The sequence below is a fragment of the Mustelus asterias genome, chromosome 15, assembly GCF_964213995.1.
Source record: "Mustelus asterias chromosome 15, sMusAst1.hap1.1, whole genome shotgun sequence".
In the NCBI taxonomy this organism is placed as follows: domain Eukaryota; kingdom Metazoa; phylum Chordata; class Chondrichthyes; order Carcharhiniformes; family Triakidae; genus Mustelus; species Mustelus asterias.
The window spans coordinates 55,744,169-55,764,477 of record NC_135815.1 but is presented as its reverse complement, the minus strand read 5'-3'; the positions used below and the strand labels follow the sequence as shown (position 1 = coordinate 55,764,477).

Here is a 20,309-nt window from a genome sequence, read left to right as displayed (position 1 = left end):
AAACTGCATACGATTAAATATAAACACCAAATAGAGTATTTAAAATATTAAACTGTAGAAGATGATTTCATGAATACAATAGGCTGTTGAAATGAAAGAAAATCACTTAATCCTGTTTGCTTGTAGTGGTCTCCAAGCCTTCTGGATCTAATAAATAATTTGCGATGGGAATAATTTTGACATTTACTTTTCATCTAATCATCAGATCTACCAAGAATCTTCCAACTACTTTCATGAGTGTTTATAACTTAATCATACAGATTCCAAAACCCACCTCCTACCAAAAATACTCTAAACTGCCTTTCCGCTGAGTTAACTGCAATTATGTGGAAATTTGAGAATAAATTTAATTTTTGGATTTTGCCCATATCATTTGAGGGACGACATTAGGTACTAGGAGCCATGGTATTAATACAATAAATGCTAGTATCTTCAATCAGCCCCTTTTTGGATTTTTGCTCTTTGGAACTAGACTGAAATAGCTTTAAACTTAATTCACTCACAATGCCTTAACAGTCATTAGAATAAATTCTGGATTTAACATCAAATCTCCAAACCGTGGCTGATCACTCACCTCTCTAGCCTTAAAGGGGTTTGGGGTCAATTCAACCACATTGATTACTACCCCATCTTAATTCAGGGATTGAAATGAGGACCCACTTGATTCATAGACTCAATACCACATAGATGCAGGTCTATTTATTCAAATTCACAGGGATTATAAACTGGAGAAACTTTTAAATCCATGGAAGCAATTTATATATTTGCACCTGCAACTATTTTTTTTAACATACTCTTATAAATACATTGTTGTACAGTTGTACGTAACACTAATTTAAAGAGACCTAGCTATCTTTTGTTGTATATCTCAAAGGTAATGATCCATTGCAATACCCCCTTGAAAATGGATGGAGCATAGAGTATGGAACAATACGTGAAAGGGAAAGCCTCAAACAACAAAAATGGGCATATTTTCACAATGTAAAGAGCACTCTGTATGGAAACTTCTCAATCTCTGTATATTTTATTGACTGATATTATTTAATAATGTTTAAGAAAATTGGCTAAGAACTTTATGTAACCAAATGAAAAGACCAGTTTATATTAATTTATACAAATTTTCAGCGGACCTCCTACATTCTTACTTTACAGTTATGTTTCAATATTTATTACTTTCATCAGGTAACATCCATACTGTCACAATGAGCCAGACACTACATTCACCCTTCATCACAAGTAAGTTCCTACAGTTTTACTCAGCTGTGATTGCTACAGCTTGACTATGCTCATTGTTGGAATTACGATACAAATAATAACAATTCAATAAACTACTAGCAAACTAGTACCAATTTCATGGTTATCCAATTAACTAAGGATATCGTCAGACATATATTAACTTAGGTTGTGAAATTATTACTTGTGGATAATGTGAATAGTTTAAAAGTAATCACAAGTTTAATTCAAAGGTTTGCTATAACCAATGTATTTTTGAGTTAATACACATTGTATTATAATGATCTAGTTAATTTCATCAAGCAGTAGTATATCACGAGCTACAGGTCTACTACCAAACTTACCAGAATACCATCAGTTCCACAGATACAAAAAACCTGAGTATAAAAATTTTAGGCATGGATAGAGCTTTCCATTATGCTTTCAAATCAAGATAAACAATTGAAGCCAGTTTTGTTGAAACAAAATTCTAGTCTCTCAAGAATGACAACTTATTCACAGACCAAATCACAGAGTAGGTTTTTTGACTTATGGGTTAATCATCAAAAGTTGTTGAAATCTCAGGACTTTAAGGAAAGGTCCAGAGATTTTAACAATGGATGATTATCTGTTGTATATTTGCCAAAGATATGAGTCACCTGGTCTACGTCGGCAAAGGATACGAATACTGACTAGTAGATGGCAAATAAATTAAACATCTTATATACCTGATTCATTTTTCAAAGTATGCATTGCTGGGTTGAGGATGAAAGGATCATAATTCAGTACAACAGAAATTTAAAAGCTATTAATGTAATTTAATATACCAGCTTTACAAAAGGGAAAGGTTTTTGCCAGTTACCAATATTAATGTTGTCAGTCATTCACAACATTTTTCTCAATATTTGCGGATTCTGTAGAGATAGAATCCTTATCTTGTTCTGGTGTTTCCGTAAAAACTGATTCAAAGGCTGCTTCTTGTTCCTCCAGTGATTCCATGCCATTAGTTCCACTTGTATTTGCTGAAGCTTCATGTGGCTGTTTCTCTGCCATGCGCTCCAGGTCCGCTTGCCTTCTGCCCCGTCTTTTACCTAAAATTTTGACATAATTAGCTGGCACTAATCCTGTTGTTTGACCATCCAAACTGGCCAGCAACCACCCACGTACTTTGGGTTGTTGTTCTGAAAAGAGAAGGAAAATAATTAAGTATGTTTTACATCAGTACCAAATGCAGTTTTGGGGACTGGATCTTACATTAATCAAGTGTTTGATTAATTCTTTCCTAAATGTTGAAAAGCCTACTCAAACTTCAATTAATGTGAAAAGTTTTCAGTGCTTTCTGCATTTAGACAAAAGGGGTAAATGTGATAAATTGGTCTCTTTATTTAAGAGAAGATATAACCATGCTAAAAGCTGATTACTTGATCGATAGCTAGGAATAGGGAGTTATCTTGCGAGGAAAGGTTGGACAAACTGGGCCTATATCCACTGGAGTTCAGAAGAACAAGAAGTGATCTTATTGAAGCATGTACAGATTTGAGGGACTTAATAGACTGGATGTTGAAAGGATGGTGAGTCTTTAGAACCCTTTTCCCTGGAAAGTAGTGGAGTTGGAATCTTGAATATTTTTAAGGTTCAGAGGTAGATAAATTCTTGACTGACAAGTAAGTCAAAGTTACCAGGGTAGGGAATGTGGATTCACAGCCACAATCAGATCAGCCATGATCTCACTGAATGGTGAAGCAGGCTCAAGGGGCAGAATGGCCTACTCCTGTTCCTAATTCACAGGTTAGTATGTTCAACTGAGTTTTAACAATTTAAGAAGAAACCAATTAAGATTGCTGTACAGCATGTTTAAACCTTCCAATATCTTCATTTGTTTTATAATATAAAAGTACAGATGATTACCATGTGTAAAACTACATCAGAACCATTTATGCATGCAATTTACCCTTCCTTTCAACCTACTTCAAATGTTGTTCAGCAGCACAGACAGTCATTTGTCCACCTTGCTCTTTTTCCTATTTTATTTGTCTGGCTTTAATCCTGAAGATTGATGTCTCTTGGCCAAAAAATGTATTCTATGTTTCTGAAAGATGTTCTGCCTACCACATGAATGAGTAGTGTGGTCTATGAATTTTGGTGCCAGTGTGATGCCAAGTATGAAGGCTGTTATGTCCCAGTGGATCATATCAAACAACATTTTCCTTCTGCTTTTCACAATAGGCAGACCATACTCAACCAGTCCTTGCTTGAAAAGCTCAGAACATAAAGTCTAATGTTAGATGTGATTCTGCAATTGGAAAGCACTTACTGAACAATTCTGAGTGGGCTAAGACCTAATTAAGATTATCAGTTAGGCTTGCAACGTGGCTCACTTAGATTTGCTAGAAGCTACATATAATCAAACACAGGGACTTGTCCTCTGCAGGCAAAAAGAAATGTCCAGGCATTTTTTTTTGAAATAAATAAAAGCAATGGGGGACATTAGTTCCTTGGTGCATTCTCCATGACAATGCTTTAACCAGACTCAATTTGCTAACCAGTCAGCACCCCCTTCTTATGTCGGATAAACTGTTTCTCCCTTTAATATTTGGCATTCTTGAACCTGCCCGAGTTGATGAACTCACCTTTTGGAGCCAGGTTCAGCAGGTCACTTGAATGAATTGTGAGCTCTTCTTCTGAGCTGGCAGTGAAATCATATTCTGCCCTCGCTACAACATGATCATCTTCTCCATTTGCCCAATTTGTTGATTCTCATTTGAAAATAGAGGAAATACACATTAACATGAGCAAATTAATGTGTACAATAACAATCCATGAAAACAAGAACAGTAGAAATATTCTGTAATGCAGTATGTGATCACCATTGATAGTAGCTTAAACATATAAAAATTACAGTGAATCTTCAATAATGGGGCCTTCATTATCACATAACTAGACAGCAGTGATCGCATTTCATGACAGTAGAGGTATCTCTTTTGTTGGGCTGTTATTCCTATTATAAGAACGTAAGAAATAGGAGCAGGAGTAGTCTACACATCCCCTTGAGCCTGCTTCAACATTCAATGTGATCACAGCTGATCTTCAGTCTCAATTCCACTTTCCTGCCAGCTCTCCCTGTCCCTCGACTTCCAGAGAGACCAAGACCGTGCCTCCGTGTTGTAGATTAGATTCCTTAGTCAGGAGAAACAACCTCTCAATGTGTAACCTGTCTAGCCCCTATATTATACATCGCAATAAAATCACCTCGCATTCTTCTAAAGAGAATTGGCTCAATTTCACTTAAGTCTCTCATCATAGTGCCACCCTCTCATTCCAGGAATCAATCTAGTGAACCTTTGTTGTATTGGTTCCAATGAAATATTACACAGCTATTAATTTAAACACCGTCCAAGCATTCCAGTTTAATGAGACAAACAAGAACAGGAGTCGACTCTTAATTAATCCAACAATTTCTCTCCTTATTTAAAACTTTAGGTGCCAACTCAAATAGTTGCAACTCTTTTACTGAACTTTAACTTTAATTATTTAACTATAAATGTATACTACTGGGTTTAGGGAAACCTTGACAAAGAACTATCCTTGATGTAGAATCTATTTTCGTAGTCTTCTCTGAGGAAAATTCCTTCAGGGCACACTTCTACAATGGTTAATCTTTATAGAGTTGTCACTGACAAACAAAGGACTGCACATGTCTTTTATCTACAAATTCTTCACCTGCTTCCTGTAGATTCTCTGTCATCCAGCCAACTGTGTAACCAGAAACCGATCACATGGCTTGAACAGCCAATGAGATTACTTGTGAACTATGTCATTATGCCTAGTTCAGATTACATGTCCCTTACACAACGGCAATAAAACTCAATGCCACCATGTCTACTCAAAAATAAACAACTTCCCTTATTTCGTTAACACAGGAAGTTTCAGGTCATAGTTCTCAGACTAGAATCCTAACTCAGTAACTTTACAACCTGCGCCTTGTTTTAATTATAAATTGACCAAAAATCTCAGCATGATTAATTCTCAGCCAGGATAGGCATTTTAAAACCAATATTGCCATTATTGTTGTAGTCATTCTTTCTCTGTCTACAGCAAGTATTGCCTTTCTTACATATGGAGAACAAGACTGCATCCAAATGTGGTACCACTAAAGCCCTGTAGCACTGTGCTCCAATCCCCTTGCAATAAAAGGCCAATATATCATTTACCTTCCTAATTGCTTCTTGTGCCTGCATTGTAACTGTGTTTTCCTGGCACAAGTACACACTCAACATTTAGAGGCTTCGCCCCTTTTTAAAAGATATTCTGCTTTTCTATTCTTACCACTGAAATGAATAATCTCACATTTCTCCACATTATAGTCCATCTGCCACCTTGTTGCCCATTCAACCAGTCTACATCTCTTTACTGCCTCTTTGTGTCCTCCTCATGGCTTATATTCCCTTTGTATAATCTGTAAACTTAGATACATTACCCTTTGTCTCTTTGTAAATAACGGAGACCTCAACACTGATACAGCTGCAGTCCATTATTACAGCCTGGCAACTTGAAAATGCGATGTTTATCCCTAATCTGCTATCTGTCAATTAACCAACGCTACCTGTTAATTAACCAATCCTTCACTCATGCTAGTACATTACCCCCAACTCCTTATCTTGCGTATTAATATTTTGCGTGGCTCCTTATCAGCTGCCTTTTGAAAACCCAGTTATACCACATCTACTGGTTACTCTTCTGTCGACCTTACTAGTTGTGCCCTCAGATATGTTTTAAATTTCATCAAACACAATTTCCTTTCCATAAAACCATGCTGACTTTGTCTATACTATAATTTTCCAAGTGCATTGTTAAGACTTTCTTAATAACAAATTTCAGCGTTTTCATGACAACCAATGTCAGGCTAACTGAGCTGTCATTCTGTTTTCTCTTTCCTTCCTTTCTTGAATAGTGGTGTTATATTTGTTAACTTCCAATGTGCTGGGGTTTTTCTAGAATCTAGGACATCCACTATATCTGAAATTACCTATTTTTGAATCCAAGGATGTAGACCATTAAATCCCAGGGATTGTTGGCTTTTAGTTACTTAGATTTCTCCAATATTTTTTCTCTGCTGATATTAGTTACCTTAAGTTCCTCATTCTTATTAGCTTATTGTTACCCACTATTTCTGGTATGTAATTTGTATCTTCCACAGCGAAGACAGACAAAATATTTGTTCAACATCTCTGCCATTTCCTCATTCCCCTCTCTGCCTTGAAGAGATCCAAGTTTACTTTAGCTAGCTTTTTATATACTGTTTCCTCCTAAATTTATTCCTCATTATTTTCAGGATAATGGGAGATGTCAAGTTTTTTCTTAAAACAAACTGTTTGAAATTAAACATTTTTAAAAAAAGGTATCCTGCAAAAATAGTGAAGAATGCAATTTCTAGAAATACTTAATGTCGATGGAAAGTAATTTCTTCCTTTTGGCTAGACATTGCCATAAGTATAATCCGCACATATTAATCTAACTGTCCTGGTTGTTATGCAAAATCAGAAAAGGAAACTGTTAAGACAGATGAAATTTTATTCAAGGATTGTACCATTAAACCCACATGCAGTCCACTATGATCTTTTCCTGGGGCTAGAGTCACTTCCAGATCATGGAATCATAGAATCCCTACAGCGCAGAAGGAGGCCATTCGGCCCATCGTGCCTGCACCGACAACAATCCCACTCAGGCCCCATCCCCATAACCTCACATATGTACTCTGCTAATCTCCCTGACATCAAGGGGCAATTTATCATGGCCAATCAATCTAACCTGCACATGTTTTGGAGTGTGGGAGGAAACTGGAACACCCAGAGGAAACCCACCCAGGGGGAGAACATGCAGACAGTCACCTGAGACTGGAATTGAACTCGGGTCCCTGGCGCTGTGACGCAGCAGTGCTAATCACTGTGCCACCCCAGGTCCACTATAGGAACTCGCATTGCATGTTCTAGCCTTCCATCTCATTTTGCCAGTCACAGATCTTAGCTCTTCATCAACATTTAGCCAATGTTTGAATTTGCCAGTGGCTTTCCCTGCTCTCCATACAATAGTTGCATTCCTTCATTCACTGGCCCCGTCTGTATGTATGTTACCCTAGTGCTGACTTTCCATTGTTGTCTTTTGGGATAAATAGCTGTACTTGTGCATTGGTATCACTTTGCCTATCATCACCCAGCCCCTTATTCACTGTGTTTTGCTCTTCATAACTGTCAAACATATGAGTATGTGAAGTGCAGGATGCTTGATCACCTTCTGCTATCAGATTCAGCAAGTTTATAATCAATCCCGATCAGACTAGATGAATGCATCCCAGTAGTTTGACAACCATGTTGCAGAATTACGGACTTCCCATGACATCCTATTACTTTACCCAGACCTTTCCAACCCCCTCTTTTAGAGTACACTAAATCCCCAGGACTAAAGTTTATCTCTGAAGGTCTTGTGCAATATTGTAAGGTTCACCGAATTTTCTTCAAAACTTCTGGCTTGCTAAATGTCCTTCTCCATGCCTGTAGGGCATTCAAGTGCGTATAAAAGGTCGAACTAATTATAGCACCTTCAAAGGCTGGGGGATGATCACACGCCACTGAAGGTATTTCTGGATTTCTCCCAAAGACCAACTGACATAGACTACAGATCCTAACCATTTGAAGTGAATTTTTCACACGGACTGCCCATGCTAGGGCAGATGTTAGCTTACAACTTGGTTGTTCAGCATCTCATTAATCACTGTGTGATTTGTTTCACTGCAGAAGCTACAGTGTTCATTACATTGTTCATATTTTTGCACATCTCTAAATTTGCCATTGGGAAACAATCCCCTCCCACTCCACACCCACTCCCCTTTCTCCCCCCATCGACTCCTCTCCACACCCACTCCCTGCCTCACTCTCCCCCTCCTCCCCTACCCAACCCCCCCACCCCCTCCTCACCCCACCCCACCCCCCAGCAGACCCCCCTCTTCCCCCACCCACCCCCTCTCCTCCCCAACCCCCCCCACTCTCCTCACCCCACCCAACCCCCCCCACTCTCCTCACCCCACCCAACCCCCCTCCACACCCTGCCATTTATTCTGATTCTCTGCCTGCATAACTTAAAAAGCACACCCATTAGTTTCAATATTTGATCTAATTAAAATATCTTAATCAAATCCACAATTGTTATATAAACCTCTTTATGTTCTCTCCTCAGTCTACGACTCTTCAAAGTAATGAGCTTTCTTCAAGCCTCTCTTTGTGACTAACAGACCTAAGCATTGTTATCTTTATTGTTGTCCTCTTTACCATGTCTAAAGTGTCAATATTCACCAAAAGTACATTGAATAAATGATTGAAAACAGAATTCAAAGTCAATTTTGAAATGTTTTGGATTATGTAAGAACATTGGTTGCTTATGAACTTCAATTCATTTGCAGAATATTGTAAACCCACCTGTTTCAAATCCAATTCATCAATCTCCAGTCTGAGCTGGAAGCAACTAGAATTGATATTACTGAAGTGCTCTGCTGCCTACACAACCAGTACACAACATTCCCTCATTGACATCACAACCAAATAACCAAGGTAAACCCTGGAAGAGTGGAAAGTCAAATTTGAGTCCATAGAATTTCATATTACATCTATTGTGTTCATCTGTTCCAGTTAAAAAGCATTATAGGCTAGGATGGTAACAATTACTAATAAGAAAAAATAACTTGCTAAATGCCTAAAATGATTATTGCTCTGATACAGGTCATTGATTGTATTTACTGTTTGCCATCATTTAGAATAATTTATATATCTTTATTTATCAGAGATTTTCTCACCTGGTTCTTCAGAAGTAGCCGAGCTTAATAATTTCCATATAAGGTACGGACCTCCAAGAACAACTGCGAAGAACAAAAAGATAGGCCAGGATTTGCCTGACCCAGGTATTTTGTCTTCAGCCCCAGCTGGAACCACAGCACCAGCACTGTCAGCCCATAAATCCTCAACCTCAGAGTTGTTCCGCAGGCCCAGTAATCTTAGTAACTTCCTATACATATACTTCAAAGTTCTGATCAATGCAAATGCTGAGAGAACTTTGGTAAAATGCACTCGAAGTCTGGAAAAGTGATTAGCAACATCCAAGACGGCTCTGAAACTGTTGTATACTGCTGAAAAAGTAGCTTCAAGCATCATACTGACAGAAGCAAATGCATGAACAATACTTTCAATGGATTGAAATGCTCCTCTACTGCTTTCTTCAGCCTGGCGTACAAACCTACTGGGAGGAACATCATCAGTTCGAAATCTGTTGTAGCCAAGGCCTCCATATCCATAACTATAAGGGCTATAGCTTCCATATAAAGAGCTTCCATATGGTGTATATGCTGGAGAGAAGGTGTTATAAGCAGATCTGTAAGTACTGAGATTGCCAATTCCAGTCTGTTGTGCTGGTCTTGGGGGAAGAGGTGGTGGAATTCTTGTAAGAACCGGCTGTCCTTGTCTCACTGATAGGCCAGATAACAGTTCAGCAGATCTGAAATACAAGAAATGCAAAAATAATTTTAAAACATAAAACTAATTTGCTCTGCTAAGAAGAGAAAGCTTCATTACACACTTATCTTAAAGGAAAATTTGTTAAAAAAATGTTTGGCAAATGTGCTTGGAGAGAGAGTCTCATGTGTTTTCCATAATTACATTATTCAAGCCTTGTAATGCACATTTTGGAATTTGCGCTAAAGCATTTACTTCTAAATGATGAAAAACGCTTTGCCAAAGAATGTGCTTTTCATGAAGATAGTGACAATTATGGTTCCTGCATGAGTGCTAATGTTATTGCCTGAACAATATTATCAAAAAACGTTAAAATCCTTTAATCTGGGTTTTGTTTACAACTGGATCAGTTAAGACAAAATTTGAGTATGTAGGCTTCTAGTCAGTTTTTGTAACATGATCCATGATGCAAGTGCTTAGTTATTTACCATGTGATTTTGTTGTTCCAGAGAATTCTGAAGTGAGAAATAATCCTAAGGTTACGAATGCTTTGTTTGATTTTCTCCTTGGTAGTGATTGATCTTTACAAGCAATGTTTTACTGGTAAGAAGGCCTGGTATCATACAGTCAACAAGCAACATATTAGGAGAGTCTGCATAAGAAATTCAGGTATTAGGCCATTTGGCCCCTCAAGACTGTTCTGTCATTCAATACTATCATGGTTGACCCAATCTTGGCCTCAACTCCACTTTCTTGTCTGTTCCCATAACTCTCCACTTCCCTGTGGATCAAAACTTTTGTTCAATGACTCAATCCCCACTGCCCTCTGGAAAAAATTCACAACTCTCTGAGAGAAGAAATTTCTCCTCATCTCCAGCACAAATGTGGACACATTATTTATACCCTTATTTTGAAAGTGTGCCCCCTGGATCAAGATTCTCCCACGGGGGGAAAGATCCTCTCAGTATCTATCCAGTCAAGCCTCTTCAGAATTTTATATGCTTCAATAAGATCACTTCTCATTCATCTAAACTCACCCAGGAATCAGGCTAGTGAGTCTTCCCTGAACTACCTCCAACACAATTATACCCATCCTAAAATAAGGAGACACAAACTGTGTGCAGGTTCTTGGTGTGATTTCACCAATGCCTTGTACAGTTTGCTACAAATACAAAGTTTATTAGATTGTTATGTTTGAAGACTTACATTTAGTCTTGACAAGTCTCATAGGGAGTTTTAGGAATGTCAGGTTTTGTAAATGGTTTTACTGAATGAACAAGGAGGAGGATATAGTTTTTACTAGAAAGGAAAGATTGGCAGCACCTTTTGTGTCCAGAGTTGGTTTTACCATCTGAAATAGGGTTGTGGATGCACTGCCAAAACACCTAGCCTTCCCACCCAACCTGCTCACCAATTTGCATAAATGAAAGGCATGGAGTCAGTAGAGATAGGCGAGGTGATGAATGAATACTTTTCTTCAGTGTTCACCAAGGAGAGGGGCCATGTTTTTGAGGAAGAGAAGGTGTTACAGGCTAATAGGCTGGAGGAAATAGATGTTCGGAGGGAGGATGTCCTGGCAGTTTTGAATAAACTGAAGGTCGATAAGTCCCCTGGGCCTGATGAAATGTATCCTAGGATTCTTTGGGAGGCAAGGGATGAGATTGCAGAGCCTTTGGCTTTGATCTTTGGGTCCTCGCTGTCCACTGGGATAGTGCCAGAGGACTGGAGAATGGCGAATGTTGTTCCTCTGTTTAAGAAAGGGAATAGAAATGACCCTGGTAATTATAGACCGGTTAGTCTTACTTCGGTGGTTGGTAAATTGATGAAAAAGGTCCTTAGGGATGGGATTTACGACCATTTAGAAAGATGCGGATTAATCCGGGATAGTCAGCACGGATTCGTGAAGGGCAAGTCGTGCCTCACAAATTTGATTGAATTTATTGAGGAGGTAACCAAGTGTGTTGATGAAGGTAGGGCAGTTGATGTCATATACATGGATTTTAGTAAGGTGTTTGATAAGGTCCCCCATGGTCGGCTTATGATGAAAGTGAGGAGGTGTGGGATAGAGGGAAAGTTGGCCGATTGGACAGGTAACTGGCTGTCTGATCGAAGACGGAGGGTGGTGGTGGATGGAAAATTTTCGGATTGGAGGCAGGTTGCTAGCGGAGTGCCACAGGGATCAGTGCTTGGTCCTCTGCTCTTTGTGATTTTTATTAATGACTTAGAGGAGGGGGCTGAAGGGTGGATCAGTAAATTTGCTGATGACACCAAGATTGGTGGAGTAGTGGATGAGGTGGAGGGCTGTTGTAGGCTGCAAAGAGACATAGGTAGGATGCAAAGCTGGGCTGAAAAATGGCAAATGGAGTTTAACCCTGATAAATGTGAGGTGATTCATTTTGGTAGGACTAATTTAAATGTGGATTACAGGGTCAAAGGTAGGGTTCTGAAGACTGTGGAGGAACAGAGAGATCTTGGGGTCCATATCCACAGATCTCTAAAGGTTGCCACTCAAGTGGATAGAGCTGTGAAGAAGGCCTATAGTGTGTTAGCTTTTATTAACAGGGGGTTGGAGTTTAAGAGCTGTGGGCTTATGCTGCAACTGTACAGGACCTTGGTGAGACCACATTTGGAATATTGTGTGCAGTTCTGGTCACCTCACTATAAGAAGGATGTGGAAGCGCTGGAAAGAGTGCAGAGGAGATTTACCAGGATGCTGCCTGGTTTGGAGGGTAGGTCTTATGAGGAAAGTAGGGAGAACAAGGGAGAAAGTAGGGCTTCTTAAGGATCAACAAGGTAATCTATGTGCGGATCCACAAGAGATGGGTGAGATCCTAAATGAATATTTCTCACCAGTATTTACTGTTGAGAAAAGCATGGATATTAGGGAACTTGGGGAATAAATAGTGATGTCTTGAGGGGTGTACATATTACAGAGGAGGTGGTGCTGGAAGTCTTAAAGCGCATCAAGGTAGATAAATCTGCGGGACCTGATGAGGTATATCCCAGGACATTGTGGGAGGCTAGGGAGGAAATTGCGGGTCCCCTAGCCGAGATATTTGAATCGTCGATGTTCACGGGTGAGGTGCCTGAAGATTGGAGAGTGGCAAATGTTGTGCCTTTGTTTAAAAAGGGCTGCAGGGAAAAGCCTGGGAACTACAGGCCAGTGAGCCTCACATCTGTAGTGGGTACATTGTTGGAAGGTATCTTGAGAGACAGGATCTACAGGCATTTAGAGATGCAAGGACTGATTAGGGACAGTCAGCATGGCTTTGTGAGTGGAAAATCATGTCTCACAAATTTAATTCAGTTTTTTGAAGGGGTAACCAAGAAGGTAGGTGAGGACAGTGCAGTTGATGTTGTCTACATGGACTTTAGCAAGGCCTTTGACAAGGTACCGCATGGTAGGTTGTTGCATAAAGTTAAATCTCACGGGATCCAGGGTGAGCTATCTAAATGGATACAAAATTGGCTTCTTGACAGAAGCTAGAGGGTGGTTGTAGAGAGTTGTTTTTCAAATTGGAGGCCTGTGACCAGTGGTGTGCCTCAGGGATCAGTGCTGGGCCCACTGTTATTTGTCATTTATATTAATGATTTGGATGAGAGTATAGGGGGCATGGTTAGTAAGTTTGCAGATAACACCAAGATTGGTGGCATAGTGGACAGTGAAGAAGGTTATCTCCAATTGCAACGGGATCTTGATCAATTGGGCCAGTGGGCTGATGAATGGCAGATGGAGTTTAATTTAGACAAATGCGAGGTGATGCATTTTGGTAGATTGAACCAGGGCAGGACTTACTCAGTTAATGGTAGGGCGTTGGGGAGAGTTACAGAACAAAGAGATCTAGGAGTACATGTTCATAGCTCCTTGAAAGTGGAGTCACAGGTGGACAGAGTGGTGAAGAAGGCATTCGGCATGCTTGGTTTCATCGGTCAGAACATTGAATACAGGAGTTGGGACGTCTTGTTGAAGTTGTGCAAGACATTGGTAAGGCCACACTTGGAATACTGTGTGCAATTCTGGTCACCATATTATAGACAGGATATTATTAAACTAGAAAGAGTGCAGAAAAGATTTACTCGGATGCTACCGGGATTTGGTGGATTGAGTTATAAGGAGAGGCTGAATAGACTGGGACTTTTTTCTCTGGAGCGTAGGAGGCTGAGGGGTGACCTTATAGAGGTCTATAAAATAATGAGGGGCATAGACAAGGTAGATAGTCAATATCTTTTCCCAAAGGTAGGGGAGTCTAAAACTAGAGGGCATAGGTTTAAAGTGAGAGGGGAGAGGTACAAAAGTGTCCAGAGGGGCAATTTTTCACACAGAGGGTGGTGAGTGTCTGGAACAAGCTGCCAGAGGTAGTAGTAGAGGCGGGTACAATTTTATCTTTTAAAAAGCATTTAGATAGTTACATGGGTACGATAGGTATAGAGGGATATGGGCCAAATGCGGGCAATTGGGATTAGCTTAGGGGTTTTTAAAAAAAAGAGGACGGCATGGACAAGTTGGGCCGAAGGACCTGTTACGTTTCGAGTCCAGATGACCCTTTGTCAAAGCTTTTTATTTTCTCTCCTTACAGATGCTGCCAGACCTGCTGAGATTTTCCAGCATTTTCCCTTTTGGTTTCGGATTCCAGCACCCGCAGTAATTTGCTTTTAATGGACTGGATACTGTCTGCATGGTCGAAAAGCATCTACCCCACTAAGTCCTGCTTCCTCAATTCTCAATGGCCAGCATTCCAGGGAAGGACAAAGAAATGCTTCAAAGACACTCTGAAGCTCTCCTTGAAAAGTGATAACATTGATATGAATGACTGGGAGGAGCTTTCTATGAATCATTCAAAATGGCAACAACTTGTCCATCAAGCTGCATCACACTTTGAGTCACAACATCCTGACAAATCTTTCACTGCCGATTCAACAATCTCAATGGATGTTTAGACCATGGCAGAAACTTGTAAACCTAAGTAGATGTCATCTTAGAATTGAGGGACAGCTGCCATCAATGACTTTTTCTCCAATGTTTTAAGTTCCCCCCTCCCTTTTGACCCTGATTTTTCTAGTATTTTCTAGTATTATTGGGATGCTTTTGTATCTTCTACTATTTAGATACAAAATATTTGTTCAAAGTCTCAGCCTTTTTCTTGTTTCCCCAGTCTCATCCTCTACCGTCCTTTTATATATTTGCAGAAGCTCTTATCATCAGTTTTTGCATTTCTTGCTAGTTACCACCCATCCAATTTTTCACCTTCCTCTTCTGAATTTTGCCTCAATTTCTCCTTTTGTTGTTGCCAGGACAAGGCTTTGTTTCTGTTATGATGGCCACGAAGGCCATGGGGGATTATCAATACATCTCCCCATGGGCTTTGTAGAGTACAAGCTATCTTGTTGAGCGAGTGGAGATTCGGCCAATAGGAAGCAGTCAGCGGGGGTTTTTAAATGTGTTACTCTATCCGGACTGTTACTGAAGGTCCTGAGGTGAAGACTACTTGACTGTAAGCCGCAGCTGTGGCCTGTTCCTTTGGTGCACAATAAAGGGGGTTGCTGATGGGAAACTGCCATTTGGCTGAATCACTACAGTTTCCAATGTCCATACTTGGTTACATTTTCTAGGTTAATTTTATTTAGCAACCCTTTTGATTCCTGAACTTCAACTCTTGATCTCGTCTTTCTGTCCATCCAACCCTAGTTAATCGATTTATGAGGACACCTTCCAGCATAGGTCAAGTGAAGCCCGTCCCAACAGAACAGCTCCCTCTTTCCAAAGTATGGTGGTAGCAATCCATCAATTGAAGCCTATTTCTTCCACACCGATCCTTCAGTCATGCTTTCAACTTTGATCTCATCAACCCTATGGCAATTTGCTTGTGGCCCAGGTAGTGATCCAGAGCTTATAGTGTTTGCAGTGGTTTTAAAAAAAAATTTAACCCATATAATTGGTATCTACATGGATCACAATAACTGGATCTTTCTTATTTCACTCAAATTCCTTTCTAGCCCTGCGGAGATGTCCTTAACCCTGGCACCAGACAAGCAACATAGCCTTTGGAACTCACATTTACAACTGCAAAGAACAGCATCTCTTCCCCTAACTATACTGTCCTTCTACCATCCTACTTTCCTATTTATTCCCCCAACTTGAATGATCATCATACAACAATGCTGAGGGTTTACATTTCTCTCTTTGTCTTCTCCTGTAAACATAGCCTTTGGATTTAGAGACTATCATTACGGTCGAATACCATGCTACTGCATGCTGGGTAAACTTCATTCTTGTCTACCCTGTCATAACCAGAGATTTACCTGCAATCATTTCTCTTTCTGCTCCAGGACCATTGCTTTTGCTGTTCCCCAAGGATTTATCCTTGGCCCTCTCTTGTTCTCACTTACATGTTGATCCTTGGCGATATCATCCAAAACTTGGGAAACTAGAGCTAAAGTAGGCCATTTTTCCTTTGATTCTGCCATGTCATTCAGTATGATCATGGCTGATCTACCACCTCAACGCCACTTTCCTACAATATCCCCTTCTCCTAGCACCCAAAAAATCTATTGAAAGTCTTGAATATACTGGATAACTGATATTCCAGAGATTCCTGGGGTCGAGAATTCCAAAGATTCACAGTCATTTGAATGATGAACATTTCTCCACAACTCACATTAAATGGTCGAACCCTTATTCTGAGACTGTGACCCCGTATTCTAGATTTCCCCACCAGGGGAAATAGTTTCTCAGCAAGTACCTTGTCAAATCCCTTCGAAATTTTATAGGGTTCATTCCTCTAAACTCCAGGGAATATAGACCTAGTCAATTTAATCTCTCCTCATATGACAATTCCTTCATCCCAGAAAGTGGTCTATTAAATATTAGTTGCACTTCCTTGAGGGCAAGTCCATTCTGCCTTAGGCAAGGAGACCAAAACTACACACAGTACTTCAAATATGGCATCACCAATGTCCTGCATAAGTGTAGTTAATCATTTTTACTTTTATATTCCAATCCCTTTGTAATAAAGGCTAACATATTATTTGCCAACTAATTGCTTGTATGTTAGATTAGTGTAGAAGGACATATTTTTTTATTTTCCTTACCAAAGTGAATAGCTTCACATTTTGCCACATTGTAGTTACAGCATATGTATGCTGACGACTCCCACTTCTACCTCACCAACACGTCTCTCAAGATCACCACTGTTTCTAAATTGTCACACACGTTGTCCGACATTCAATCATGGGAGACAGAAATTTAATCTAACTAAATATTTGGAAGTCTGACATCCATGGTATGTGATGCATACCACAACTGCTACCAACTTCACCCCTCTCCCTGGCAACTGACTGAACCAGACTGCTCATAGTTTTGGTGTCATATTTGACCTCAATATGAGCTTATGACCACATAACTATGCCATCACTTAGGCCACCTATTTCCACCTCCTTAACATTGCCTGCCTCCTCCTGTGCCATAGCCTGTCATTGATGCCTTTGTTAACCCTAAGCTTGAATATTCCCATGCTCAGCTGGCTGGCCTCCAACTTCCTCCCCTTCATAAATTTGAGATCAACCAAAACTCTGCTGCCCACTCTCAAATTCACACCAAACTTCATTCCTCCAACACCACTTCTATGCTATAAGAACATAAGAACTAGGAGCAGGAGTAAGCCATCTGGCCCCTCGAGCTTGCTCCGCCATTCAATAAGATCACGGCTGATCTTTACGTGGACTCAGCGCGCTCATCATAACCTTTAATTCCTTCTTGTCATCAATTTTTGGCATGTTATTTGTGTCTTCCACTGTGAAGACTAACACAAAATATCTGTTCAATGTCTTGGCCATTTCCTAATTTCCCATTATTAAATCTCTCGGCTCTGACAAAGGGTCATCTAGACTTGAAACGTTGGCTCTATTCTCTCTCCACAGATGCAGTCAGACCTGCTGAGATTTTCAGCATTTTCTGTTTTTGTGACCTACATGGGTTTCCTGGTTAAGAAATGCCTCAATTTTAAAACTCCTTTCCTTGTTTTCAAATTAATCCATGGCCCCACCACTCCCTATCCATGTAATGCCCAGTGCTACTTGTAATAATAAAAACACCAAAGGCACTTCACAGGAAGGTTTGACACTGAGCTACATAATAAGATATGAAGCCAGACCAAAATTTGGCCATCAAGGTATGTTCCAAGGTGCATTTCAGAGGAAAGAATGTATAGACACTATAGTTAAGAAAGCCCACCAACGCCTCTACTTTCTCAGAAGACTAAGGAAATTTGGCATGTCAGCTACGACTCTCACCAACTTTTACAGACACGCCATAGAAAGCATTCTTTCTGGTTGGCTCCTGCTCTGCCCAAGACCGCAAGGAACTACAAAAGGTCATGAATGTAGCCCAATCCATCAGGCAAAGCAGCCTCCCATCCATTGACTCTGTCTACACTTCCTGCGGCCTCGGCAAAGCAGCCAGCATAATTAAGGACCTCACGCACCCCGGACATTCTCTTCAACCTTCTTCCTTCGGGAAAAAGATACAAAAGTCTGAAGTCATGTACCAACCGACTCAAGAACAGCTTCTTCCCTGCTGCTGTCAGACTTTTGAATGGACCTACCTTGCATTAAGTTGATCTTTCTCTACACCCTAGCTATGACTGTAACACTACATTCTGCACTGTCTCGTTTCCTTCTCTATGAATGGTATGTTTTGTCTGTATAGCGCGCAAGAAACAATACTTTTCACTGTATGTTAATACGTGTGACAATAATAAATTTTTAAAAAGATATAGGAAGTTCCATATTTTGGGGTCTGGGGTAGTTGAAGTCACAGATAATAGAATCCCTACAGTACAGGAGGCCATACGGCCCATTGAGCCTGCAGCAAAAACATTCCCAACCAGGCCCTATCCCCGCAACCCCATGTATTTACCCTGTCTGTCCCCTGACACTAAGGGTCAATTTAGCATGGCCAATCAACCTAACCCGCACATCTTTGGACTGTGGGAGGAAACCGGAGCACCCAAAGGAAAGCCATGCAGACACGGGGAGAATGCGTAAACTCCACGCAGTGACCAGAGGCCAGAATTGAACCCGGGTTCCTGGCGTTGTGAGGCAGCAGTGCTAACCACTGTGCCACCATGCCATCACAGCCACCAATGATATAACAATTAAAACCAGGTAACCTCAAAGTCATAACTGGCAGAAATCTAAGGAGGTTGTGGGGTGAAAGGGGATTTCAGACATACACAAATCTCCAAGATACCCGAGCTCCTGTAATTCTGGTCTTTTGAACATTGCTTCATGACAGCAGCCTGGGCCTAAAAGCTCTGGGATACCTTCCCGACACGTCTCTGCCTCTCTACTTTATTTTCTTCCTTAAGACATCCCTTAAAACCTTCCCCTTTGTCAAGCTTTTGGTCATTTTCCCTAATGTCACTTTATGTGGCTGGCTGTCAATTTTGTTTGATGAAGCCTGCATTGAAGACACCATTAGGGAAGTAATAGCAATTATTTAATTATCAGTGTTGTTAAAGCTTGAAGCATTTTTTTGAGTTCTGATTGTATATCGTACTGCTGCAACCTCCAAACATACATCGCAACACTCACCTCAGGTGAGCTGACTGCCCCCAAAGCATTTCAGCCTCATTATCGGGGCATCTTCTAAGAATCCTACAAATTACATCCACATCAAAAGGATAACCAAGGTTTGTTATTTGTCTCTGTCTGTCTGGGAATCTAGCCACAGCAGAATGTGGACTTGCTGCTGTGAACGTGTCTGGACTGGAACAGGCTTAACTCATGGTTAACACTGGTTAACATTGGGCCTGACCATCAATCTTTATTACTTTTACTCTAGACAGGCGCTTGGTGTAGTTTGTACTTTGGAAAAACAAACTACTTGGAACGAAATGTTGGAAACAGCTCGTCAAGCATTTGGACTAATTCTTAAAACGGGCTCTGCAAACATTTGCACAACTCGCTCACACTCCTTCCAATACACAATTTCCAAACTCCAATTGAGCGGGGTCCAAATGTTCTTTTCAAACCTAATCAGGTTCTAGAGATGATAATATTTTCCAAGAATGTCTTGCTTTCAGCAGAAAGGCCAAGTGAGGCTTCACTCGGAACCGCGGCCGGAAAAGGCAGCATCGATAAGACTGAGTAACACTTACTGGAAAGAGGGAGCACTGATGTTCCCCGGGATCCGTCTTTCCCAGGGTTTAGGAGGCGGCTGTGACCCCATAATCTTCTTCCCAAAAACATTCACCCAGTGAATGACCTCTCGGCGGAGCAGCTTCACCCCTCACTCAAAACAAACCAATAGGAGAGAGGAATACATCCAAACAGACACATTGTCCAATAGGAGAGAGAGATACATCCAAACAGACACATTGTCCAATAGGAGAGAGAGATACATCCAAACAGACACATTGTCCAATAGGAGAGAGAGATACATCCAAACAGACACATTGTCCAATAGGAGAGAGAGATACATCCAAATAGACACATTGTCCAATAGGAGAGAGAGATACATCTAAATAGACACATTGTCCAATAGGAGAGAGGAATACATCCAAACAGGCACATTGTCCAATAGGAGAGAGAGATGCATCCAAA

The 20,309-nt window shown here is 40.5% G+C and overlaps 1 protein-coding gene across 1 annotated transcript; it reads right to left on the bottom strand.

Annotated features, from left to right (window-relative positions):
* Window positions 1–678: 678 nt before the first annotated feature.
* Window positions 679–20,036, bottom strand: pex13 (peroxisomal biogenesis factor 13). The gene is made up of 4 exons (XM_078229918.1): window positions 19,865–20,036; window positions 9,056–9,750; window positions 3,843–3,968; window positions 679–2,393 (listed from the first exon to the last, which is right to left on the bottom strand). Exons 1-4 carry the CDS (start codon window positions 19,933–19,935, stop codon window positions 2,089–2,091), a joined length of 1,197 nt encoding a protein of 398 aa, XP_078086044.1. The 5' UTR covers window positions 19,936–20,036; the 3' UTR covers window positions 679–2,088.
* Window positions 20,037–20,309: the final 273 nt, after the last annotated feature.

Bases quoted from the DNA above. Each gene is read 5' to 3' on its own strand.
- pex13 (XM_078229918.1), bottom strand. From the start codon at position 19,935: ATGGGGTCACAGCCGCCTCCTAAACCCTGGGAAAGACGGATCCCGGGG. The intron at 9,751-19,864 runs GTAAGTGTTACT...CTTGTATTTCAG, and splicing joins ATCAGTGCTCCCTCTTTCCA to ATCTGCTGAACTGTTATCTG. The intron at 3,969-9,055 runs GTGAGAAAATCT...TTTTCAAATGAG, and splicing joins GGCTACTTCTGAAGAACCAG to AATCAACAAATTGGGCAAAT.